Below are 27,450 nucleotides of genomic sequence, written 5' to 3'. Positions count from 1 at the left end.
TAGACCACAAACAGCAAGGGACCCAGCACCGATTCCTGTGGTACCCCACTGGCCACAGGCTTCCAGTCACAAAAACAACCTTCGACCATCACCCTCTGCCTTCTGCCACGAAGCCAGTTTTGTATCCAAAGTGCCAAGGCACCCTGGATTCCATGGGCTCGTACCTTCTTGACCAGTCTCCTGTGGGGGACTTTATCGAAGGCCTTACTGAAATCCATGTATACCACATCCACTGCGTTACCCTCATCCACACGCCTAGTCACCCCCTCAAAAAATTCAATCAAATTAGTCAGACATGATCTTCCCTTGACAAAGCCATGTTGACTATCCCTGATTAATCCTTGCTTCTCCAAGTGGAGACTAATTTTGTCCTTCAGAATTTTTTCCAATAATTTTCCTACCACTGATGTTAGGCTCACTGGCCTGTAGTTCCCTGGTTTTTCCCTACTCCCCTTCTTGAATAATGGTATTACATTAGCGGTTCTCCAGTCCTCTGGCACATCCCCTGTGGCCAGAGAGGTTCTGAATATATGTGTCAGAGCCCCCGCAATCTCCTCCTTTGCCTCACACAGTAGCCTGGGATACATTTCGTCCGGGCCTGGGGATTTATCCATTTTTAGGCCTGCTAAAACCGCCAATACCTCCTCCCGCTCGATATTAATATGTTCGAGTATATCACAGTCCCCCTGCCGTATTTCTATGTCTACATCGTCCTTCTCCATAGTGAAAACAGATGCAAAAAATTCATTTAGAACCCCTCCTACATCTGCCGGCTCCACACACAGATTGCCATTTTTGTCCCTAATGGGCCCTATTTTTTCCCTAGTCATCCTCTTACCCTTAATATACTTATAAAACATCTTAGGATTTTCCTTTATTTTGCTCGCCAAGACATTAGTTAGGCCACACTTGGAATACTGTGTACAGCTCTGGTCACCCTATTATAGAAAGGATATTATTAAACTAGAAAGAGTGCAGAAAAGATTTACTAGGATGCTACCGGGACTTGATGGTTTGACTTATAGGGAGAGGTTGGATCGACTGAGACTTTTTTCCCTGGAGAGTAGGAGGTTTAGGGGTGATCTTATAGAAGTCTATAAAATAATGAGGGGCATAGATAAGGTAGATAGTCAAAATCTTTTCCCAAAGGTAGGGGAGTCTATAACGAGGGGGCATAGATTTAAGGTGAGAGGGGAGAGATACAAAAGGGTCCAGAGGGGCAATTTTTTCACTCAAAGGGTGGTGAGTGTCTGGAACGAGCTGCCAGAGGCAGTAGTAGAGGCGGGTACAATTTTGTCTTTTAAAAAGCATTTGGACAGTTACATGGGTAAGATGGGTATAGAGGGATATGGGCCAAGTGCAGGCATCATGGACATGTTGGGCCGAAGGGCCTGTTTCCATGTTGTAAACTTCTATGATTCTATGACTACTTCTACCTGGTGCATCCCCTGTGGCTGCAGCAGAGATAGTGGATGGTTGCTCATGTTCATGCCATGACTGGTTAGATACTTTGGGCCTACTCCCTCTGTGTTTTGGAGCTCGTGGGGGTCCCTCCAAAGACTGCTCCAGCTGCACCTGTGCAGGGGCAGACTCAGCCACCTGGAGAGGAGGCAGCATTGCGGGTAATGGCTGAGAGAGGGGCGACGGGTGAGATGTGGGAGCGCTTTGAGTGGTGTGGCCACTTCCACGTCCCCTTTCGCCATCATCCCTCCCCTGGGCCAGGGCCACATCGCTCCTACCACTCTGCTGGACAACAGTTTGGAGGACAAGTGTGATGCCTTGTAAGACCAGTGCTAGTGTATCTGTCTCCCTGTCTAAGGCAGCAGAATGTTGTTCACCCTGAGTCCGAACGACCGTTGTTAGGGCCTGAATGGACTCATTTGTGAGCCGTGCTTAAAGCTCAACAGAGGCTAGCCTTCCCTCTATCGCAGACATTCCCACATTTACCTGTGACACTATCTCAGAGAGTTGCTCACGTCCCCGTGACACTATCTCAGAGATTCCCTCCCGTACCTGTGCCACCATTCCACTCATGCAGGAGTTGGACTTCTCCATCCTCTGCGCTATTGTGGAGAGTGCACGTGGCACCTGTTCCAGTACCTCGCAAATGTGCTGCTGCCCCTCGATCATTCTCCTTTTAAAGAATGGTCCCCGGGGTTCAGCATCTGCGTCCAGCTGAGCAGAGCCTGGAGAGGAGTACTCCCACGATGCGGACTCTCCACAGCCGTCCTTGCACCTGTGTCTGCTCGTGCTCACTTGTGTGTGGTGACTCGCCAGGTGCCAACCCAACTAACTGAGTACTAGGACCCACCGAGGTGTGAGTATCTGCGCTGGTGAATGGCTCACTATGATGTGATTGTGCCCCCTCTGAGGATTCGCCTTCTGCTGTCACTGTGGTTGTTGAAAGCCCTGTAAGAGAACAGAAGGCAATATTAAGCATCATCACAGATGTGTCATGTTGCGATGAGCATACTGAGGTGTTGAAGATGGCAAAGCATGTTAACATCAATTCATATTGTATGTGATGAATGTTAAAGTTGTATCATCGGGCGTCCCCGATGGACAGGCACTCGAGGGTGTGGCTGAGGTCCAGCGCCTCCTGCTCCGCATCTGTGAGGACCACTATTTGTTGTGGCCCCCCTCCGGTCCTCGCCCTCTAGCGTGCATTTCGCGATCTCTTCTCCTAGAAGGGGACAAAGAACAGACGTGTGAGTGAATGATGGCAAAGTGGCCAACTTATGAATGCATTGGTTTCAGTGAGGCTGACCGTGAAAGAGATGCATCAGAGGGTGAGTATGAGACAAAGCCATGACATTGGATGAGGATTGGGGAGAGTGGTAGTTGTGGGGTGACTAATGGGGAGGTGAGGAAGTGCTGAGGAAGTGCAGGTAAGTTGAGGATGAGCCTTAAGTGGGTTTAAGAAGTGATGTGATAGAGTAGTCTTGGCAGTGCAGAATGAGTTGGGGGTTGCAACACGGAATGCAGGAGAATCAGTAAGTGTATTCACTTTGACTGACCTAGCTAAGTCATTGAAGCACTTCCTGCACTGGATCCAGGTGCGGGATATGTTGCTGCTGCTGGTGACCTCCTCTGCCACCTCGAGCCAGGCCTTCTTGGTGGCTGGGTCAGGCCACTTCCTCCCATCCACCGGGCAAAACACTTCCCTCCTCCTCCTCAGCCCATCCAGTAGCACCTGGAGTGAGGCATCATTAAACCTTGGAGCAGTCTTGCCCCAGTGCTGCTCCACTGTGGTCTGTGGGTGTTTGCTCCAGCAAAAGCCTTTGGAGCAATGGCCCTTTAAACAGAGCTCCTCCAGCTGACAGCCTGTGATGCGGGTGTGCAGTCTGCTCACTGCGCAACTTTCGGATGGCAAACCCGGAAGCTGCATTAAGTGGCACCAATTGAATTGTGGTCGCTTGGGAAACGGACAACGGGTTACCCATGTGCCCATTCAACCCCCCACCACCCTGCTGCCATCCCGCCTCCATTCTAATATCGGGGCCTCAGAGTTTGTAGGTAAGATGAGGTGCCCCCAATGACCAGCCTACATTCCACACAGTGTGAAAGCATAAGCCCAGAACATGCAGGTAGTTTGAGGAGTTGGAGTGACTTGGTGGCAAAGGATGCAACAGCGGTGAAACAAAGGAAGCCCTTCCATTGGGCAGCCACCAAGTAGGAGTCATAGAATCATAGAAAGGTTACAGCATGGTAGGAGGCCATTCGGCCCATTGAGTCCATGCCGAAGAGCTGCAGCTTTAGAGACAGGCTAGTGGAGGGTGGAGATAAAATGTGAAGGGAGGGGTGATAAGATGTGGGGGGAGAGGAGGGGGTGATAAGATGTGGGGGGAGAGGAGGGGGTGATAAGATGTGGGGGGAGAGGAGGGGGTGATAAGATGTGGGGGGAGAGGAGGGGGTGATAAGATGTGGGGGGAGAGGAGGGGGTGATAAGATGTGGGGGGAGAGGAGGGGTAATAAGATGGGAGGGGTGAGGGTTAATAAGATGGGGTGGGGGAGGTGGTTCTTTTGGTCCCCGGTTGTGGCCGCGTGGCGTCAGATATTGTGCTCCTGCACGCCGGCCGGCTATCTCGCCACTTTCAGAAACTGACCGGGGGCACGCAAATGATGCCCAGGAAGCCTCACTCTGCCAAAGTAAGTGCGGTTTGCCCCGCCTGCCCGATTCCCGCCCCAAGTAAAGGTCGTGGCTCACAATTGGTGCCCCCTCCCCCAACAGCTGCAAAGCCAACACCATCCCCCTATTTACCATCCACGTAGAAAATAAAAAGACACACAGAAGCAATGACGCATCTGGCAGCATCGCACGAGACTGAGACGCTCCCACCATTAGCTTCTCAAATGAGTTTCCTAACATGGAGGCTCCTACGAAGGCAGAAATGAGGAGTTGTGCCCCAGCAGACTGCGCTTCAGTAAGGAAGCCCTGGATGATCTGAAAGAAAGAATTTGCATTTATATATTTTTTTAATTCGTTCACGGGATGTGGGCGTCGCTGGCGAGGCCAGCATTTATTGCCCATCCCTAATTGCCCTCGAGAAGGTGGTGGTGAGCCGCCTTCTTGAACCGCTGCAGTCCGTGTGGTGACGGTTCTCCCACAGTGCTGTTAGGAAGGGAGTTCCAGGATTTTGACCCAGCGACAATTAAGGAACGGCGATATATTTCCAAGTCGGGATGGTGTGTGACTTGGAGGGGAACGTGCAGGTGGTGTTGTTCCCATGTGCCTGCTGCTCTTGTCCTATATAGTGCCTTTCACGGCCTCAGGACATCCCAAAGAGCTTCACAGCCAATGAAGTACTTTTGAAGTGTAGTCACTATAGTAATGAAGGGAAATGCGGCAACCAAGTTGCACACAAGATCCCATAAACAGCAATGAGATAAGTGACCAATTAAACTATTTTATTGATGTTCACTGAATGATAAATGTTGGCCAGGACACCAGGAGAACTCCCTTGTTCTTCTTTAAAATAGTGCAATGGGATCTTTTATAGAAACCTGAGAGGACAGATGGGACCTCAGTTTAATGTCTCATCCAACAGTGCGGCACTCCCTCAGTACTGCACTGGAGTGTCAGCCTGGATTATGTGCTCAAGTCTCTTGAGTGGGGCTTGAACTCACAACCTTCTGACTGCGAGGCAAGAGTGCAACATTGAGCCAAGTTGACACCTTCTAGCAAGAAGACCAAAGCTAGTAGCCTGGAGCTTCATCAAACAATAAAGACTAGGGGTGCATGGAGAAGCCCATACCAGCTGCAACAGAGCAACACAACGACAGGAACTTCCAGAAAGGGACAACTTCTGATAATATTAGTCTCTCGAGATCTCTGAGCTAAGGGTATGGTAGCCTAGTGATTCTAATACTGAACTAGCAACCCTAATGTTCTGAGTTCAAATTCCATCATTGCAAGTTGTGAAATTGGACCAAGAAAAAAATGACCATGAAAATTTCTGGATTGTTGTAAAAACCCAACTAGTTTGGTAGCATCCTTCAGGGAAGAGAGCCTGCCACCCCTACCAGGTCTGGCTGACATTTTAGTCCCACACTATATGGTTGACTCTTAATGACCTGTGAAGTTGCCTAGCAAACCACTTGATTGTAAACAATTGCTAAAAGTTCATAAATTGGGAAGTTATGCAACAGCCTGATATAGTTGTAGTCAGAGAATCATATCTATCAGCCAGCATTTCAGACTCAATTACCACTGGCCGGATAGACCCGTCAGCCGTGGCTGCACAATGATCTATAATCAGTTGGAAGAGGCCCTGGGAGTCCTCAATATCGACTCAGTAGCCCATCAGGTTTCATGGCTTCTGGTCAAACAAGGCCAAGGAAATCTCTTGCTGATCAACAGCCATGATGAATCAGTAGCTCTCCATGTTGAACACAACATGGAGGAAGGTCCAAGGGACATGAGGGTGCAGAATGTACTCTGAATAGGGAACTTCAATGTCCACTACCAAGAGTGGCTCAGTTGTATTACCACTGGATCTGGTGGTGAGGGAACCAACTCGAAGCAGTAACATACTTAACATCATACTCACCAACCTACCTGTCAAAGATGTCTGTCAATGAAAGCATTGGTAATCTAACCTGCCCAATTCCCACCCTATCAGCCACCTCCCAATCATCAGTAAAATGATGGAAGGAGTCATCAATACTGCCATCGAGAGACACATACTCACCAATAACCGGCTCACTGACACCCAGTTCGGGTTCCACCTGCAGCTCCAGACTTCATCATGACCTCAATCCAGACATGGGTCCGAAAGCTATTGCCAGAGGAGAGGTGAGAGTAGCTGCCCTCAACAAGGCAGCATTTAACCAAAAGAAAGTCGAGCCATCTGCCTCTGACCTTCAATGGCAGCACCATAACCGAATCCCCTACTACCAATATCTAAAGAGTCACCATTGACCAGAAGTTTAACTCGACCAGCTATATCAACATGATGGCTACAAGACCAGAGCAGAGGCTGAGTATTCCACAACGAGTGGCTCACCGCCTGACTCTCAAGGCCCCTTAACAATCTACAAAGTTTAAGTCTGAGTGTGATGGAATACTCACCACTCACCTGGATGAACGTGCAATAACACACAAAGCACAAAACCATTCAGGACAAAGCAGTTTTCTTGATTGCCATCCGAGATTGAACTTAATATCTACCCCTCCACCACCGACACACTGTAGCTGCAGTATTTACAATCCACAGGATGTACTGCAGCAGCTCACCAAGATTACTTCCATTACACCTCCCGACTCCTACCATCAGGAAGGACAAGATCAGGAACATCATGAGTATACCAACACTGCCAAGTGCTACTCCAAGTTATAGATCGAGAAGATGATGGTGATCCTTCTCCTTGAGATGCTGCCGTCCTTATGATGGTACTCCCAGTTTTAGGTAGGGAATTCCAGAATATTGACGCTGTGGCAGTGAAGAAATGATGATATATGATCAGATCTGAATGGTGTATTACTTGGAGTAGCACTTGGCAGTGTTGGTATACTCATGATCTTCTCAGGACAACTAAGGATGGGCAACAAATGGGGCCTTGACAGGGCTACCAACATCCTGAGAACAAATAAAAACTCTGTGATCTAACCTTTTGGCCTCCCTGACCGAAACCATACCATCCAACTCCTACAGCTCAGTATCTTTCCCAGATTTTCAGTGACCTTGCAAGTCTTGACATTCCTCGCCTATCTACTCGGCTGTGGAAATGCATAAAGAGATACCTGACCATATTAACTCTCTCTAATACACCTAACCCACGAATGTAGAAATGCATGATGGATATTTGACCATATTAACTGACCAGCTAATTCAATTTAAAGCTCACATAATAGTTTCTCACGAAAAACACACAGAAGCACAATTGTGTAATTACTTTGAGCTTTCACGTGCTGATAACTGTCTGACTAACAGAAATAAATGACCATATGGCCTTGAGACTAGGTACAGACTTACTGATAATAAAGACAGTTTCTTAGGGAAAAGCACTTTCCCAGGCCTGTGTCCAAAATATCGAGATGGCCATGGGAACCAGAGGGTGGGTTCCCTATTTTGATTGACGAACTACCTGAACCAATAAAGAATGTATGTGTACGCCCATATTCTATGACAGATGGGCGTTGTTAATGAACTGTATAAACGTGAGCTGTAGCCCCAACCATTGTTTGGGGTACTCTTCCACTTGTACAAGTTTCTTAATAAATTCTTGCTTGTCTGAATTAAGTGTTTGGGAGTTAATGCATTGTATATAATAGGTAATATTAAGTTTAAGTTTTCGACACGGCCTCCCCGATCCTTAACTCCCACAGCACCCATTACATGGAGTAATAATCCCTCCACAAGCACTGGTGGTGATGAGGCAGTAAGTAGTGAGGACAGAAGGGTCCATGGTGAGTTTTTTGAGAAGGGTGATGTCGGCGGTTTTGAAGAAGAGAGGGAGAGTTCCTGAGGAGAGGCAACCATTAACAATATCAACTAGCATGGGGGCTCAGAAAGGAAGTTTAGTGGTCAAATTTTAATGTGAATGGGGGGGGCAAAAGTGCAGGAAGAGGGTCATTGGACATTATCAACTCTTGAAATCTTGGGGAGAGAAATTAGAAAGAGAAGGGGGCTCAGGGCCAGTGTACAGGGCGAGGTTTTAACTTGATTGCTAAGCGGAAAGGGGAGGGAAGCAACAGAATGGATGGACTCTATCTTGGCGACAAAGAAATCCATGAGTTCCCCACACTTTTTAGAGGTGAGAGTGGAGGGGAGGAGTTGAAGCAGACAGTTCATAGTGAAGGAAAGATGCCACAAAAATCCCAGAATAGTGGGCAGTTTCGACAGATTAGAGAGGTTCAGTAAATCTTGATGTGGTTGAGCCAGATCTCACAATTTGTTGTCTAAACCAGTAGTGCCCCGATACATTCAGGTCTGTGCCGCCTGCACTTGAGGGAGCGATGATGCAGGAACAACAGGGATGGGAGACAGTTTTCTGATGATAAGGGCGTCAAAGGTGGAAGTGGGGAAGTGATTGAGCAAATCCACAGCTGCAGAGATATCACGGTGAATGAGGACCAAAGGCAAGGGAGTTGGGAGTTTGAAAATACAGTTGAGGTAAGGCACAGCTTTTTTCCCTGTGCAGAAGCAGAAGGAAGTGGGATTGGAAGGGGGTAGGAGGAGTGGGTTCTAAGGGGTACAAGGAGGTGGCCAGAGAACGCCTTGAAAGATATGGAGTTCATGGGAGTAGAGGCCAGAGGATTTGGAAGGTTAAAAGGATGGCCATGAATATAGGTAGGAGGGTTTATCATGGCATCATGGAGGGAAACGTTACAGAGGATTGTACTGTGGGAAATTCAGAAGAGAGGGAAAGATGGAAATTGAAATCACTAAGGATGAGCCGTTGCTCAGTGCAGGGGGGTGATAGACAACAAGGATTTTGATGAAAAGGAAAGGAACTGAGTCAGGTGCTTAAAGGTGAGTGTCAGAAGAGTAGGAGCAGTGAGAGAGACCAAGGACTGACTTGGTGATAAGGGCTAAGCTACCACCATGGTAGTGGAACCTAGAGCCAGACAGCGAGGCTTTGGTAAGAGGCAAGTTGTCCCAAACCATCAGCCAAGTTTCAGTACTCAGGGTGCAGCGTTAGTGAGACTGGAGTAATAACCCCTGTATTCCTGAAGTGAGGAACTCGAGCCTTTGAATCAGTTTGTGGAAATATTCCTAAAATGTCAGATAAAGTGAAATCATTCTCAATTGCTCGTGAACATGACTGCTGATGAAGATGAAAGGCCTCAACAGAAAATATCAAATACCCTACATGAACTGAGATATCACCCACCCAAAATTAGTGCTAACCACCTGCCACAACCATCTGCTCCACCATGTTATGCTGCCAGATGCACAGGATGTTGTAGTATTGCAAAGCATGCAGAAGATTCTCAAGGAAACTGCTGACCAAATTAGCCAAAGCTAGCTCAGAATGTCATCTCTTTGTGGTGGCAGTCGATGACTAAGTTAATAGGAACACATCCTGAAAGCCAGGAAGCTGTGTCTATCTAGCCTCCTGGTTTGCCACAAACTTCAGCTTTATTCATAGATTCAGAGAGACTGGAATTCCCGTTCTGAATGGAATAAAGCAGGACATGAAGTTTGTCCTTGTTTCAACACTGGTTTTAGCAAGAGTATCCTTGCCTATCTGGAACATGTGGAGAAGGCCTCAGACCTGACAGTAACCAAGGAATATTTCTCCACCAAGATCAACAGTGCCCATCATTTGCTGTTGAATATGTAACAAGAGTCATCCATAAGACCATAAGAGATAGGAGCAGGAGTAGGCTACTCGGCCCCTCGAGCCTGCTCTGCCATTTGATAAGATCATGGCTGATCTGTGATCTAACTCCATATACCTGCCTTTGGCCCATATCCCTTAATACCTTTGATTGCCAAAAAGCTATTTATCTCAGATTTAAATTTAGCAATTGAGCTAGCATCAATTGCCATTTGCGGAAGAGAGTTCCAAACTTCTACCACCCTTTGCGTGTAGAAATGTTTTCTAATCTTGCTCCTGAAAGGTCTGGCTCTAATTTTTAGACTGTGACCCCTACTCCTAGAATCCCCAACCAGCAGAAATAGTTTCTCTCTATCCACCCTATCCATTCCCCTTAATATCTTATAAACTTCGATCAGATCACCCCTTAACCTTCAAAACTCTAGAAAATATAACCTCAATTTGTGTAATCTCTCCTCGTAACTTAACCATTGAAGTCCGGGTATCATTCTAGTAAACCTACGCTGCACTCCCTCCAAGGCCAATATGTCCTTCCGAAGGTGCGGTGCACAGAACTGCTCACAGTACTCCAGGTGCGGTCTAACCAGGGTTTTGTATAGCTGCAGCATAACTTCTGCCCCCTTGTACTCTAGTCCTCTAGATATAAAGGCCAGCATTCCATTAGCCTTATTGATTATCCCTTTGGACATCCACTGTTTTTAACTTTTAGAAAGTACCCTGTTCTATCCTTTTTTTGATCCAAAGTGGATGACCTCATATATTTCAGGGATCTAGTCCCAGCTTATGCACTCATTGGTTGAAATCCTCCCACTCAAGTTAGAGAACAACAATCAACAAATGAGTAAGGACAAAGTGCAAGCAGTTAGGAAGGCGAATGGTATGTTGGCCTTCATTGCAAGAGGATTTGAGTACAGGAGCAGGGATGTCTTACTGCAGTTATACAGGGCCTTGGTGAGACCACATCTGGAGTATTGTGTGCAGTTTTGGTCTCCTTATCTGAGGAAGGATGTCCTTGCCATGGAGGGAGTGCAACGAAGGTTTACCAGACTGATTCCTGGGATGGCAGGACTGATGTATGAGGAGATATTGGGTCAACTAGGCCTATATTCACGAGAGTTTAGAAGAATGAGAGCTGATCTCATCGAAACATATAAAATTCTAACAGAACTAGACAGACTAGATGCAAGGAGGAAGTTCCCAATGGCTGGGGAGTCCAGAACCAGGGGTCACAGTCTCAGGATACGGGGTATGCCATTTAGAACAGAAATGAAGAGAAATTTCTTCACTCACAAGGTGGTGAACCTGTGGAATTCTCTACCACAGAAGGCAGTGGAGGCCAAGTCACTGGATGTATTCAAGAAGGAGATTGATATATTTCTTAATGCTAAAGGGATCAAGGGATATGGGGAAAAAGCGGGAACAGGGTACTGAGTTAGACGATCAGCCATGATCATTTTGAATGGCAGAGCAGGCCCGAAGGGCCGAATGGCCTACTCTTGCTCTTATTTTCTATGTTTCTAGAGACTTCTAATCAGCTTGGGTCTCCTCACATTTAGAGTCAGAAGGCTCAGATTGTGGCTGGCATGAAGCCAACACTTTGAGACAAGAACAGTATTTAAAGAAAGAAGCTGACTGCTCGTGCAATATGTGCCATGGCCAAGCAGTTACCTTGGGAAGATACAGAGCTGGAAATGAAAGTTTTTTTCCAAATTTCAAAGAAAATGTAATTTACTCCAAACCTCAAGCACTTCAAATTGTGTCTTGTTGTCGCTATCAGGGAGGAAACCGAGAAGGTGCTGCACTGAGTCGGTTGCTAGTCTTAAGCCTGAATACCCACCCATTAACGGTGTGGCTGTGGGAAGAGGAGCTCCCACCGATAACTATTTATTAGATAATTCAGATGACTCTTTGCTCCAATGAGAATAGTAAACAATTTTACAACACCAAGTTATAGTCCAGCAATTTTATTTTAAATTCACAAGCTTTCGGAGGCTACCTCCTTCCTCAGGTGAACGATGTGGAAATGAAATCCTCGAAATGAAGTCGCATTTCGAGGATTTCATTTCCACATCGTTCACCTGAGGAAGGAGGTAGCCTCCGAAAGCTTGTGAATTTAAAATAAAATTGCTGGACTATAACTTGGTGTTGTAAAATTGTTTACAATTGTCAACCCCAGTCCATCACCGGCATCTCCACACCAATGAGAATAGGAGAAGAAACTACTGCTGCTTCTGTCCACAACGCTGCAGACAATGAACATGTCAGCTCAGTGATGAAATGAGTAAACAAATTTACAATGACTAGTAACCCCACGAGAGGGCATTTCTGTTTAAATCTCAGAGCTGCAACAAAAACATAACGAAGGACCTTCAGGAAAAGGTACTGAGTGTATAGCACAATGAGAGCTCGGAGAGAGGAGCTGATGTCATTTCTGTGCCCAGACTCAGTTTGATGACATCCTCAGGAGCCCAGATGAGACAGAATCGGCTATGAGTGCAATGAAACAGTTACCATTTAAGGAAAGCAGAAACTCCCATCAGTGCAAATGGGACAAGAGATGCAACTCTCCTGTCTCTGACTCTGTGTACTCTGCAGGACGTATTACCTAAATCTGAGGTGCAGAGGCTGTAAACAAACTATACCCATTGTTATTCAGCACCCTGCTTGTTTACCTCAGTTTCTCCATCAATGTCCATCTCCCTAAGGATTCTGAGTTAAATTCTGAGTTAAAACAGAGAGAAATCTCAGCCCAGCCTCAGACATCTGAAAGCAGAGATGTTTGTGTTTGCTATGTGGAGACATTAACGACCACCCAGTCAGACAAAGAATGAAGAAGTGGTAAATAAGTCAGATAAGCTGGCCTGTCTTACTGGTATTTTACTGCAGCTTGCACCTCTCATCCCGAGAGTTAGAAAGTCACCATGGTTAAAATCTCCAGTCACCTCACACCTGCAGCTCTCTTCAAACTGTGCTTTATGCTTCTCCAGTTGCACTCTGTAAGGGACCTAGGAATTTTACAATTGGAGTGTGCAATGATTGCTCTGATGGGAATGAGAAGAAGTGCAGTGAGCTGCTAATGTTTGAGGTGCTGTCGTGCCTCTCTAAGCACTTAAATCAATAAAACCCTTTCTGTGGATTCAATCTTTCAGACGCACTTGTGAAAAAAAGTACAAGCTGAAACATTTCTGGTGTTTGGGATCTTAGTCAAATTTGGAAATGAAGGTTCCAAATCCAACTTCATCCAAAAGACCCATTTGATCCTGGTTCACCTGTTAGTGCACCTGAATGAAAACAGCAAGAAGGTCGCTAGGTCTTGCTGTTGGTCGTCCCACTTACTGGGTCAGAAGAGGTATTCTCAATGATTCAGGAGTATTTACCGGAGCAAAACCTGAACTATACAGTTCCTGAGACATTTCAAAACAACTGTTTAAGACTTCCCTGACAGGATTGACTGGTATATCACATACTGCATGTCCTTCTTCAAAGCACCATGGGGGAAGTTCAGATCAAATGCAGTGATCCTTTCAGAATGTTCAAATGCTCTGTGGCTACAAGAGCAGGTCAGAGGCTGGGTATTCTGCAGCAAGTGACTCACCTCCTGACTCCCCAAAGCCTCTCCATCATCTACAAGGCACAAGTCAGGAGTGTGATGGAATACTCTCCACTTGCTTGGATGAGTGCAGCTCCAACAACACTCAAGAAGCTCGACACCATCCAGGACAAAGCAGCCCATCCACCACCCTAAACATTCACTCCCTCCACCACCGGCGCACTGTGGCTGCAGTGTGTACCATCCACAGGATACACTGCAGCAACTCGCCAAGGCCGCTTCGACAGCACCTCCCAAACCCCTGACCTCTACCACCTAGAAGGACAAGGGCAGCAGGCGCATGGGAACAACACCACCTGCACGTTCCCCTCCAAGTCACACACCATCCTGACTTGGAAATATATCGTCGGTCCTTCATCGTCACTGGGTCAAAATGCTGGAACTCCCTTCCTAACAGCACTGTGGGAGAACCTTCACCACATGGACTGCAGCGGTTCAAGGCGGCGGCTCACCACCACCTTCTCAAGGGCAATTAGGAATGGGCAATAAATGATGCCCTTGCCAGTGACGCCCACATAACATGAATGAATAAAAAAAATGATTTTCAACCTCCCAGAAACTACTGCTATTGTCAACCATCAAACTAAATTCAACACAGGTCCTAATCCTCTTGTTCATGGGATCAAATTGCTAGTTGTTTCAAAATGCTCCTTTGTGATCTTTATTTATGAAATAAACAGAAAATCTGTCGTGAGCCAGTGATTATTGGCAAATCTTCAAATAGTGCAGGACCCACTGCTGTGTGATTGGGAGTAAAATCTTACAATGCGCACACACAAAATACTGACATTAGAGGCAGATCCTGCCCCTCAGTCTATGGAATCCCTCAATGGATAATTATGCTTTTTTTTATTTACGAAACATGTTGTCCAACACAAAAGTACCTTGGAATTAATGAACTGCACATACCAAGGAAAGAGCAAAAAACTCAGAGCCAAAAATCTACAGCCGGCACCTTCGCCATGTCCTGGCCTTGCACGGGAATTTCTAGGCTCGCTGGTGGTGAAGCCTCCACCTCCTCCCTGAACAAAACCATTAGTGTAAGAGTGGGCAAGGCTGGGGGCGGGGACTGGGAAGAAGGCCAAGTTCAACTGGGGAAGGGGAGAACAGTGCCAGGATGGGAAAGGGAATGGGATCATTAAGAAGGGGAGAAGGAACTAGGGTCCTGAATCTAAATAAAGGAAATTACGAAAGTATGAGGTGCGAGTTAGCTATGATAGCTTGGGGAACTTTACTAAAAGGGATGATGGTGGATAGGCAATGGCTAATATTTAAAGAATGTGTGCAGGAATTACAACAATTATTCATTCCTGTCTGGCGTAAAAATAAAACAGGAAAGGTGGCTCAACCGTGGCTTAGAAAAGAAATTAGGGATAGTATTAGATCCAAAGAGGAGGCATATAAAATTGCCAGAAAAAGCGGCAAGCCTGAGGATTGGGAGCAGTTCAGAATTCAGCAAAGGAGGACAAAGGGATTGATTAAGACGGGGGAAAAAAAAAAGAGTATGAGAGTAAACTAGCAGGGAACATAAAAACTGACCGTAAAAGCTTCTATAAATATGTTAAGAGAAAAAGATTAGTGAAGACAAATGTAGGTCCCATACAGTCAGAAATGGGGGAAATTATAATGGGGAACAAAGAAATGGCAGAACAATTAAACACATACTTTGGCTCTGTCTTCACAAAGGAGGACACAAATAACCTGCCAGAAATGTTAGGGAACCAAGGGTCTAGTGAGAGGGAGGAACTGAAGGAAACCAGTATTAGTAAAAAAAATAGTGCTAGGGAAATTAATGGGGCTAAAGGCTGACAAATCCCCAGGGCCTGATAATCTACATCCCAGAGTATAGAATCATAGAATCATAGAAGTTACAACATGGAAACAGGCCCTCCGGCCCAACATGTCCATGTCGCCCAGTTTATACCACTAAGCTAGTCCCAATTGCCTGCACTTGGCCCATATCCCTCTATACCCATCTTACCCATGTAACTGTCCAAATGCTTTTTAAAAGACAAAATTGTACCCGCCTCTACTACTGCCTCTGGCAGCTCGTTCCAGACACTCACCACCCTTTGAGTGAAAAAATTGCCCCTCTGGACCCTTTTGTATCTCTCCTCTCTCACCTCTCCAGTACTAAAGCAAGTGGCCCAGGAAATAGTGGATGCATTGGTGATCATCTTCCAAAATTATATAGACTCTGGAACAGTTCCTACAGATTGGAGGGTGGCAAATGTAACCCCACTATTTAAAAAAGGAGGGAGAAAAAACAGGGAATTACAGACCAGTTAGCCTAACATCAGTAGTGGGGAAAATGCTAGAGTCTATTATAAAAGATGTGATGACAGAACACTTGGAGGGTATTAACGGGATTGGACAAAGTCAGCATGGGTTTATGAAAGGGAAATCATGCTTAACAAATCTACTGGAGTTTTTTGAGGAGGTAACTAGTAGGATAGGGGAGAACCAGTGGATGTGGTGTATTTGGATTGTCAGAAGGTCTTTGATAAGGTCCCACACAAGAGGTTAGTGTGCAAAATTAAAGCACATGGGATTGGGGGGATATACTGGCATGGATTGAGAATTGGTTGACAGACAGGAAACAGAGAGTAGGAATAAACAGGTCTTTTTCCGGTTGGCAGGCAGTGACTAGTGGGGTACTGCAGGGATCAGTGCTTGGGCCCCAGCTATTCACAATATATATCAATGATTTGGATGAGGGAACTAAATGTAACATTTCCAAGTTTGCAGACGACACAAAGCTGGGGTGGAATGTGAGCTGTGAGGAGGATGCAAAGAGGCTCCAATGTGATTTGGACAAGTTGGGTGAGTGGGCAAGAACATGGCAGATGCAGTATAACGTGGATAAATGTGAGGTTATCCACTTTGGTTGTAAAAACAGAAAAGCAGATTATCTGAATGGTGATAGATTGGGAAAAGGGGAGGTGCAACGAGACCTGGGTGTCCTTGTACACCTGTCGCTGAAAGCAAGCAGTTAGGAAGGCGAATGGTATGTTGGCCTTCATTGCAAGAGGATTTGAGTACAGGAGCAGGGATGTCTTACTGCAGTTATACAGGGCCTTGGTGAGACCACATCTGGAGTATTGTGTGCAGTTTTGGTCTCCTTATCTGAGGAAGGATGTCCTTGCCATGGAGGGAGCACAACAAAGGTTTATCAGACTGATTCCTGGAATGGCAGGACTGATGTATGAGGAGAGATTGGGTCAACTAGGCCTATATTCACTGGAGTTTAGAAGAATGAGAGGTGATCTCATCGAAACATATAAAATTCTAACAGGGCTAGACAGACTAGATGCAGGGATGTTCCCGATGGCTGGGGAGTCCAGAACCAGGGGTCACAGTCTCAGGATATGGGGTATGCCATTTAGAACCGAGATGAGGAGAAATATCTGCACTCAGAGGGTGGTGAACCTGTGGAATTCTCTACCACAGAAGGCTGTGGAGGCCAAGTCATTAGATGTATTCAAGAAGGAGATAGATATATTTCTTAATGCTAAAGGGATCAAGGCATATGGGGAAAAAGCAGGAACAGGGTACTGAGTTAGACGATCAGCCATGATCATTTTGAATGTCGGAGCAGACCCGAAGGGCCCAATGGCCTACTCCTGCTCCTATTTTCTATATAGGAAGCAAAGATGGGAGAAGCTGCAATTGTTTTTTGGGGCGGGGGGATGAATTTGGGAGTGGCACTCTGGGCTGGGAATGATTGCCAGCGTGAACTGGGGTGAGGAAAGACTGCCAGATTTAACTGCGGGAAGAAAAATGCCAGCTCGGATGTTCCAACCAACTTGAACTAGGTTGGAGGGCAGGGAAGAGTGCCAGATTAAATTGGGGAAGAGGGAGAAGATTGCCAGCTTGAACTAGGAGGGTTGAAGAAGAGAATCACTTTAAAAGGATGGATTGCAATGTCTATGAACTGGGTCTGGAAGAGTAGAGTACCTTTGTGAACTGGGGTGATGAGGGGTTAGATGTGGGAGACTAACTACTGAGCTAACTCTTGGGTGATGGTGTGGTTGGTCAGTTGAAAATCCAAATATGACTTTGTTCTTCCTTTTTCCAAGTTAAAAAAATCTATTAATTGTAAAGTATAAAATGCTTTAAAATTAACCACAACACATAATTTAACATAAAAATTCAATTTTCTTTCCATGGGACACCCCTAGAATGCACCACCAATTTTGTACCTTCAACATTGGTATTTCCTCTTCAGGCTTTCATATAGTTAAGCTTTTTTCCCCTTTCAATGTTGTTTATATCTACGACACGGGTACACGGCCCGTGTAACTGCGTGCTTTCACAGTTCTTGAGTTGTCAGCTTTTTGGGGCTGGGGGGTCCAGCAGCTTTTGTTAGGTTGACAGGAGACAAGAGTCCGGTGCCAATCAGCTTATCCCTACTTTAATGGATAAAGTCACCTCACTCCTCTTCATCAATGAGACCCACAGCCATGGGCCCCTAGGGCAGCACACGACGTACCATAGCAGCAACATGGCAGCTCATCTCCCCCGCCCCGCGCCCCCTTTTCTCACACGATCGATTCCCAATCCCAGGCCTCGCTGGTTGCTGCCCGCCAGACTCTGCTCTGGTCCATTCCTATATTTACCTCACTCCCCGGCCTGAGAAGCGCTTAACAAGGGACCGAGTGCTGGGGTATGGCCATTGGCCAAACTGCCTAGGATTCCAGTGATACTTTAGGCCACTGGGTCTGGATTGTCTCAAACTCATTCCACTGAATACAACTAACACTGTGTGTGGAGGGGGGGGGGGGGGACTGTGGACCGGGGGCCGGGGGACCGTGGGCCGTGGGACTGTGGGCCGTGGGCCGGGGGCCGGGACCACACGAAGCTCAACTCGGCCTCCGCCTCGCGCCCTCACTCACTTCCCCGCGCCCGGGCTCTCCTCCAATCATTAGCCCTCTCTCTCTCTCCCAATCATTAGCCCTGTCTCTCTCCTCCAATCAGCAAATTTCTCTCATTCCCCCTTCTCCAATCAGCAATTGTTTCTCATTCCCGCTACTCCCTTCTCCAATCAGCAATTTTTTCTCAGACCCCCCACCCCCCCTCCAACCACCGGCTCGTTTTCATTCTCTCTCTCCTCCAATCCGGACTCTTATTCTCCTCCACGTGGTGTTGTTGGTGTCGCAGGCTGACGACGTTTGAAGCGGGAGCGCGGGTGGCGGTTGTTGGCCGGTTCGGTCTCGGTCAGGCGTGGGTCTGGTACCGTGTGAGGCGGCGCTGGAGAAGTTGTGCGACCGGCTGTTGCAGAGGGGCAGGGCCTGTGGGGGGACTATGGCGGCCCTGCCCCTACAACAGCCCAGCTATCTGTTGGTAAGTGTGCGGGGACCCGGTAGAGTTAGCCGGCCCGGTGCTCGGGGGATCCTCCCTCCCTCTTACCGCCTCCGCCGTTTCCTCCAGTAACCGTGCACGGAAGGTTCACTGGATGGATTCCCGGGATGAGAGGGTTGTCCCATGAGGAGAGGTTGGGTAGAATGGGCCTATCCTCTCTGGAGTATGGGAGGTGATCTCATTGAAACATTCTGAGGGGGTGTGACAGGGTCGATGCTGAGAGACTGTTTCCCCTGGCTGGAGAGTCTAGAACTAGGGGGTGTGGTCTCAGGATAAGGGGTCGGATAATTAGGACCGAGATGAGGAGGAATTTCTTCACTTGGTTGTGAATCTTAGGAATTCTCTACCCCAGAGGGCTGTGGTTGCTGAGTCGTTGAGTAAATTCAAGGCTGAGATGGATAGATTTTTGGACTCTAGGGGAATCGAGGGATATGGAGATCGGGTGGGAAAGTGGAGTTGAGGTTGAAGATCAGCCATGATCTTACTGAATGGCAGAGCAGGCTCGAGGCTCTGTATGGCCTACTCCTGTTCCTATTTCTTATGTTCTTAACTGCAGGTTAGCACCGGTCCGAGTGCTTCGTTCATGGGCTGGGCAGGATTGCGGACCAGGCTCGAAGGGGTGAATGACCTATACCTGTTTCTATGGATTTGTGTTACTGAGGGCTCAGTCCGACTGTGAAACATGATCATTTGCACTGCGGGAATCCTACGTGTGTGCTCCCATACCCACTCACTCCCTCCTTCCCTGATGCTTACCCTCTGCAGCGTTACTCTCCTACAGCTAATAACTCAAAGTTTAAATTTGTTTTATATTGATTGAATGAATCCCTGTATAATTTGCCTCTTGAGAAAGAAAATGAAAAACTTTTATTCATATAGAGCCTTTCATGACTGAAGAGCATCCCAAAGTGCTTTACAGACAATAAAGTATTTTAGAAATGTTGTTACAATATAGGGAATGTGGCAATGTGTTAAATAACTAGATAATCTGTTTTAGTGATGTTGGTTCAGGAATAAATATTGGCCAGGGCACTGAGGGAGAACTCCTCAGCTCTTCTTTGAATAGTGCCAAGGAAACTTTTACATCCATTTTAACGTCTCATCTGTAGGACGGCACCTCCAACAGTACAGCCTAGAATTTGTGCTCAAGTCCCTGGAGTGGGACTTGAACCCACATCTTACTGACTCTGAGGCAACAGTGCTGCCACTTAGCCATGCTGACACCTAAAGTACAAAAGCAAGGAAGTTATGCTAAACCTTTATAAATCATTGGTTATGCCTCAGCTGGAGTATTGTGTCCAACTCTGGGCACCACACTTTAGGAAGGATTTCAAGGTCTTGAAGAGGGTGAAGAGGAAATTTACTAGAATGGTACCAGGGATGCAAGACTTCAGTTATGTGGAGACACTGGATAAACTGGGATTGTTCTCTTTCAAGCAGAGAAGGTTATGGGGAGATTTAATAGAGGTGTCCAAAATTGTGAGGGGTTTTGATAAAGTAAATAAGGAGACACTGTTTCCAGTGGCGGGTGGGTCAGTAACCAGAGGACAGATTTATGATAATTGGCAAAAGAATCAGAGGGGAGATGAGAATTTTTTTTATGCAGTGAGTTATGAAGATCTGGAATTCACTGCCTGAAAGGGTGGTGGAAGCAGATTCAGTAGTAACTTTCAAAAGGGAATTGGATATATACTTGAAAAGGAAAAATTTGCCGTGCTTTGGGGAAAGACAGGGGAGTGGGACTAATTGGATAGCTCTTTCAAAGAGCCGACACAGACACGATGGGTTGAATAGCCTCCTGTGCTGTATGATTCTATGTTAATTTAGTGTTAAGTTGACACAACACCCACCATTTGCTTTTTGACAGTTTTGAGTCCTAAGCCCCTCTTTCAGTTTCCTGCTTTGTCCTTTGACTTTGATTTTAAACTACTTGAATCTCCGATTTCTTCCAATTCGTGCCCGAAGCCTTTTCCTTCCTTTGGGCGTATAACTTTCCGTAATCAATCTCTCTTCTGCTCTCTAGTTCCTTAGAAACATCTCACTACTGAATTGGTCACTTACTAAGCTTTTTTTCCTCCAGTTTGTGGTGGCATTCAGGGTTCAGATCCCCTTTGCTATTTCAAAAACAGAAGCTCTTTCCTTGCAGAGTTTTCAGAAAGTGAAGGAATAAAAGTATTCTCTTTTTACAGGCTCTTCTTAAAGCAGATGGTGTGAACAAGCCTCTATTTCAGAGATGCCATGACTTGTCCAAGGTGATAGAAGACTACTCTCCCAAGGTATGATATGGTTGTGTTTCCTTCATCTCTCTTTAGCCTGTGGAAATCCCCCAATTTTTTCCCTTACCTGGAAGTGCCCAATGGGCTTCTCTTCCATGAGTGTCCAAGTAACTGTTCTTCTTGTGACTTTGATAGCAGGCCTATTCAATCATGAGGGGGGTGGGGGGCACAGTTGGGTCTGATCCTCACTTCTTCTCCCTCCCCCCACCCTGCTGCCGCTGCTCCCAGGCCATAAGTGCACACTTCAGTGTGCCTGATTTCCCTTGTCTAGGAGTGCTCAGTGCTGTTATAGTATCCTCATTGCTGCCCTGGCTGAGAGCTAATGGTGCAGATGGGGAGTGATTTGGTATCACATCCTGGGTGGATACATTTCCCCATGAGGAGAGCCTTTATGTTTTTAGCAGCATTTTGTTATTGAGCTGCTTTATGAGCCTACTTTATGTATCATGTGTTTCCAGGAGCTGCATTTAATTTTCCCCTGGCTGATGGAGAGCGTGTTTGGCACCCACGACGGGACTATTGCCGGTTGGAACATACGGTATTTGCAGGGCCGAATGAATCCGACTGATTACACCTCTGTGGTCGAGTTCTTGGATCCCAGGTATGGCGATTCTGGTTTTCTTCTCAACTAGGAAGGATAGTGTAGGAGAGAGCTGGAGACTGACTCCTGGGAGCCTCAAGACCACTGCATATTTCTGTATCTTCATGATTAGCATGCTCTGATTTCTCCTCCACCAGGAGATTAAAGCAGCAATACACCACACAGGCTAGGGAACTCTGCACAGTTTGAGCTCGACTCCCACCTCTGACTCACCAACTCCGCTTCCTCAATGTCACTTTAGCCCAGACCAGTGAGATGAAAGTCTTCTCTATCTAATGGCTGTAAGGATTCTATGTAAAAATAACTTTGGTTGGCCTCAGCTCCTGGTGGCTGTCTATAGTGTTGTAGTGCCTGCACGTTGTCAATCTTGCTCAGAAGCACCATAGGATGGCTAATGTGGCAAATGGAAAGATGGCCCAGAAGGGTTGTTCTTCTGAGGCTGGGCCTGAGGCAGAGTGGGGAGATCTTCACTCTCTCTAACACAGCTTCACCTGACCTGGGAGTGCTTGCTGGTGACGCTAAGTGGAAAGAGTCTTTTATATGCCCATTGTTAACATCTCATGCTTTGCTGATGACAGTACACACACAAAACTCACTAATAAAAGAATGGCTTGTATTTATATAACACCTTTCACAACCTCAGGACGTCCCAAAGTGCTTCTGAAGTGTAGTCACTGTTGAAATGTAGGAAACATTAATAGCTGAAGATCATTGTCTTAATCAACTTCACGTTCAAAAATTCCTCTTTTTTATAAAGAGCCTGTGCATGTTAAGCCAGGAGGCAATGCTTTACCCTGCTTTTATTCATTGGGGAAAAATGAGATTGCCCATTATTTTCCCCTTCTGCCCACTCCAGCCCTCTAAACCTCTCCACTTGCAAACTCTCCTTTCCCACCTTCATGCAACCCATCTTCCTTTTGGTGGCTTTAAGGTATCTTCTTGCGCTGTTGAGTTCCACGTGGTGCTCGACGTGGCTTGGGCTGAATCCTCCAGCAGCCTGTGCATCTCCTTGTCAAATATTGCTGCTGCTCTCTTCCCGTTCATGGCAGTGTCAAGGGATGCTGCTGCGAAACAGGCCTTTCCCAGTCTTCCTTGTGATGTAGAACCAGAGCACTCAACAGTGGGAATTACCTAATTTCAAATTGTGAGGGATTTTGGGACAGCTCCATCTGCAGTCGAGGAGCAATATTTAGTCTCAGGATACATAAGCAGCTGAGAAGGGGTTCAGGGACTTTTCAGGCAATGAGGGAGAAGCAGCCTGCAAATTGTCCACAAGGGGTAGAATGAGATACATCAAAACACAAGATAGCAATTGGCAAACAGAACCAAATTGTAAAAAAAAAAATAACTCGATGCTGGAAACACACAGCAGGGCATTCAACATCTAAGCAGAAGGAGAAGGTTCAGTTCTGACACAAGGTTACAACCGGGATGTTAACCTCTTGTCTTTCCTTTTCCGATACTGACTAACCTCCCAGCATTCCCTTTTCTGTCTCCTTTATTGATCCTTGTTTTCTCAGTCACAGCAAGTCACTGAATCATTAGTTCCCAGAAAAATGATCATTGGGGCTTCCCCAGCTTTTAAATGCAATGTGTTGGTACTGGAGTACTAAAACCATTAGTAACCATTGACCTAGTTAACCTCCCCATATCCCTGGTGTTAGTGAGGTGGTAACTTGGTGATCTGTTGCCAGTCGCTGTCAGGTGTGATCTATGCATATTTATATAACTGTAGTCAATCACCCACAGGGATTGAAGACCAAGTTTAGTGTTGAGGTGAAATGGGGATAGAGGGCCGCGGTATAAATGAACCCGGGCACACAGATGTAATTCAGTCCCCGTTTTAAAGCCCCACACTTGCCCTTGTTTATATATTTCCGTTATAAATTCTTATGCCTATGTAAGCTTATCATACTGTGACTACACACTCACCTTAAGAATTGAATGCAAAATGTTCAGGGATAAAATGGTGGGAGATTTTATGAACATACGAATTAGGAGCAGGAGTAGACCATTCGCCCCTTGAGCCTGCTCTGCCATTTGATAAGATCATGGCTGATCTGATTGTGACCTCAACCCTACTTTCCCGTCTACCTGCTATAACCTTTGACTCCCTCGTTAATCAGGAATCTATCTAACTCAGCCTTAAAAATATTCAATGACCCTGCCTCCACCGCTCTCTGGGGAAGGGAGTTCCACAGACCCACAACCCTCTGAGAGAAAAAATTTCTCCTCATCTCTGTCTTAAATGGGAGACGCCTTATTTTTAAACTGTGGCTCCTAGTTCTAGTTTCTCCCACAAGGGGAAACATCCTCTCAGCATCTACCCCTTCTAGTCCCCTCAGGATCTTATATGTTTCAATAAAAATCACCTCTCATTCTTCTAAACTCCAGTGTATACAGGCCCAGCTTCCAACCTTTCCTCATAAGATAACCCCCTCATTCCAGGAATCAGTCGAGTGAACCTTCTCTGAACCGCCTCTAAAGCAATTACGTCCTTTCTTAAATAAGGAGACCAAAACTGCACACAGTATTCTAGATGTGGTCTCACCAATGCCCTGTACAACTGTAGCAAAACATCTCTACTTTTATATTCCATTCCCCTTGGAATAAATGACAACATTCCATTTTCTTTCCTAATCACTTGCTGTACCTGCATACTAACTTTTTGTGATTCATGCACAAGGACACCCAGATCCCTCTACCTCAGAGTTCTGCAATCTCTCCATTTAAATAACATACTGCTTTTCTATTCCTCCTGCCAAAGTGGACAAGTTCACATTTTCCCACATTATACTCCATCTGCCAAATTTTTGCCCAGTCACTTAACCTATCTATATCCCTTTGCAGACTCCTTATGTCCTCTTCACAATTTACTTTCCTACCTACCTTTGTGTCATCAGCAAATTTAGCAACTATACATTTGGTCCCTTCATCCAAGTCATTGATATAGATTGTAAATAGTTGAGGCCCAAGCACTGATTCCTGTGGCATTCCACCCGTTACATCTTGCCAACCTGAAAATGACCCATTTATGCCTACTCTCTGTTTCCTGTTAGCTAACCAATCCTTTATCCATGCTAATATGTTACCCCCGACACCATGAGCTCTTATTTTGTGTAGTAGCCTTTGATGTGGCACCTTGTCAAAAGCCTTCTGGAAATCCAAGTACACCACATCCACAGGATCCCCTTTATTCACATTGCTTCTTACTTCCTCAAAGAACTCTAATAAATTTCATGCAGATTTGTTTGACTGGAATATTCAATTGAGTAAAGACTGGCACATTGTTATAAAATTAGTTTTGTTCCAATTTCCTCCCCTCCTGTCCATAAGATGTTGGTTCTTACTGGATCCAGTTCATTGGAACTGGCAGCTTGGCGCTCTTCCCCCCCCCCCCCCCCCCTCCCCCCAATATCTCACCCAAGGGGGCAATGTGGGGAAAGGGCACTGTCAGGTGTGATCCCACCCCAGTCAATAGTGATCACCAGTAGGGATCCTGACTTTTTTTGCCTTTCCTGGTTCTCAGGGTGCTGGAGCCAACTGTTGCCTTGGTTGAAATCAACTAACTCAGCACAGAGCAGGAACAGAACCTGGGACCTTACACATTGTTGTTGGGAGAACTCTGTATTATGGATATGAATTTTTTGGTTCTGTGACCTGAGCCCTATTATACATTTAGCTGCTGCTGCTGTGCTACTCTTGTGTCCTGGTCAATATTTATTCTTCAACCAACATCACTAAAACAGATTATCTGGTCATTTATCACATTGCTATTTGTAGGACCTTGCTGTGCGCAATATGGCTGTTGCGTTTCCTATATTATTACAGTGACTACACTTCAAAAGCACTTAGTTGCCTATAAAGAGCTTCGGGACGTCCTGAGGTTGTGAAAGGCGTTAAATAAATGCAAGTTATTCCTTTCTCTTTACTCTCCACTATCTCGGTGCCTTTTTGTCATGTTAATGAAAATTCCCTTTTTCTTGTGTTTGACAGTGGCCCAATAATGAAGTTGGTTTATAAACTCCAGGCTGAAGATTATAAGTATGAATTCCCCATCTCGTATCTTCCTGTAAGTATGGAGAACTAAACTGAATTATTGTGCTGATTTGAACTGTGTTCAGTGGCAGTTTGCTAACCCTGGTTAAGGGGTATGCTGAATTATGACATTTTAAATTTGGGGGAATAAGATGTATTTTACAGTATAAGAATATGCTGTTAGTGTCATACTGAGCTATGAAGGTTCCAGGTTCTATCCCTAGTCTGTGCTGCAATAACTGATCTTGGCTATGTCAGCAGCAAGGGTGCCCTGTGCTAGGCAAGGGAAAGGCAGCTGGGCTCCTGACCACCGACTTCTATTGGAAAGCATGCTTGTATGGATGCCACATGAAAGCATAATTCATCAACATTGGATCAAAATCCTGGAACTTCCTACCCAACAGCACTGTGGGAGCACCTTCATCACACGTTCAAGAAGAAGACCCACCACCACCTTCTCAAGGGCAACTAGGGATGGGATATACTTGCCAGTGATCCCGAGAATGAATTTTTTAAAAAAGGTTTGGCTCGACAATGCTGCCCTCCACGGTTGAATAGCCTTTAACAATCCTTGTCTAGTCTCGTGAAGAATGTCCATTTGGAGGATATACAAGCAAGCTCCAGCATGTGTGGAACTTTACCTCAGTGAAGTGGGGCACTTTCAGGAGGAGGAGGGTGAAAATTATATCTGTGTGTAACCGTGTATATATATATATATATATATATAAAACATTTGTGTAAATTTAAGGTTCCTGTTGCAGAAGCTTGTGTAAAGGGTAAACATGTAAACTATGTAGAGTCTGACACTCGTTTCATAGAAAATAGGAGCATGAGTAGGCCCTTTGAGCCTGCTCCGCCATTCAATATGATCATGGCTGGTCCTCTATCTCAATACCATATTCCCACTCTCTCCCCATAACCCTTGATGCCTTTTGTGTCTAGAAATCTATCTAGCTCCTTAAATATATTCAGTGACTTGGCCTCCAAGCCTTCTGTGGTTGAGAATTCCACAGGTTCACCACCCTCTGAGTGAAGAAATTTCTCCTCATCTCCGTCCTAAATGTCCTACCCTGTATCCTGAGACTGTGACCCCTGGTTCTGGACCCCCCCCCTCCCCCCCCAGCCAGGGGAAACATCCTCCCTGCATCCAGTTAACCCAATCTCTCCTCATACGACAGTCCTGCCATCCCAGGAATCAGTCTGGTGAAACTTCGCAGCCCTCCTTCTGTGGCAAGTACATCCTTTCTCAGTAAGGAGACCAAAACTGCTCACAATACACCAGGTGTGGTCTCACCAATGTCCTGTATAACTGCAGTAAGACATCCTTGCTCCTATACTCAAACCCTTTTGCAATGAAGGCCAACATACCATTTGCCTTCCTAACTGCTTGCTGCATCTGCATGTTTGCTTTCAGTGACTAGTGTACAAGGACACCCAGGTCCCTTTGTACATCAACATTTCCCAATTTATCACCATTTAAATAATACTCTGCCTTTTTGTTTTTCTTTCTGAAATGGATAGCTTCACATTTATCCACATTATTCTGCATCAGCCATGTATTTGCCCACTCACTCAACTTGTCTAATCGCCTTGAAGCCTCTTTGCATCCTCCTCACAACTCACAATCCCACCTAGTTTTGTGTCGTCAGCAAACTTGGAAATATTACATTTGGTTCCCTCATCCAAATCATTAATATATATTGTGAATAGCTGGGGCCCAAGCACCGATCCCTGCGGTGCCCCACTGGTCACTGCCTGCCACCCCGATTCACTGAGAA

The 27,450-nt window shown here is 46.0% G+C and overlaps 1 protein-coding gene across 2 annotated transcripts in view; it reads left to right on the top strand.

The window, feature by feature from the left end:
• Positions 1 to 18,548: 18,548 nt before the first annotated feature.
• The window catches only part of smpd4 (sphingomyelin phosphodiesterase 4), a 65,503-nt gene continuing 56,601 nt past the window's right edge, over positions 18,549 to 27,450 (top strand). For both annotated transcript variants that reach the window (XM_068005445.1, XM_068005444.1), the window contains exons 1-4: positions 18,549 to 18,739; positions 20,947 to 21,033; positions 21,492 to 21,634; positions 25,631 to 25,706. In XM_068005445.1, the coding sequence (XP_067861546.1) occupies positions 18,701 to 18,739; positions 20,947 to 21,033; positions 21,492 to 21,634; positions 25,631 to 25,706 (345 nt within the window). In that variant the 5' untranslated portion in view covers positions 18,549 to 18,700. The remainder of the gene's footprint in view (positions 18,740 to 20,946; positions 21,034 to 21,491; positions 21,635 to 25,630; positions 25,707 to 27,450) is intronic.

Source organism: Heptranchias perlo, chromosome 25 (genome assembly GCF_035084215.1).
Source record: "Heptranchias perlo isolate sHepPer1 chromosome 25, sHepPer1.hap1, whole genome shotgun sequence".
Classification (NCBI taxonomy): domain Eukaryota; kingdom Metazoa; phylum Chordata; class Chondrichthyes; order Hexanchiformes; family Hexanchidae; genus Heptranchias; species Heptranchias perlo.
This window is presented reverse-complemented; position numbering and strand designations above follow the sequence as displayed.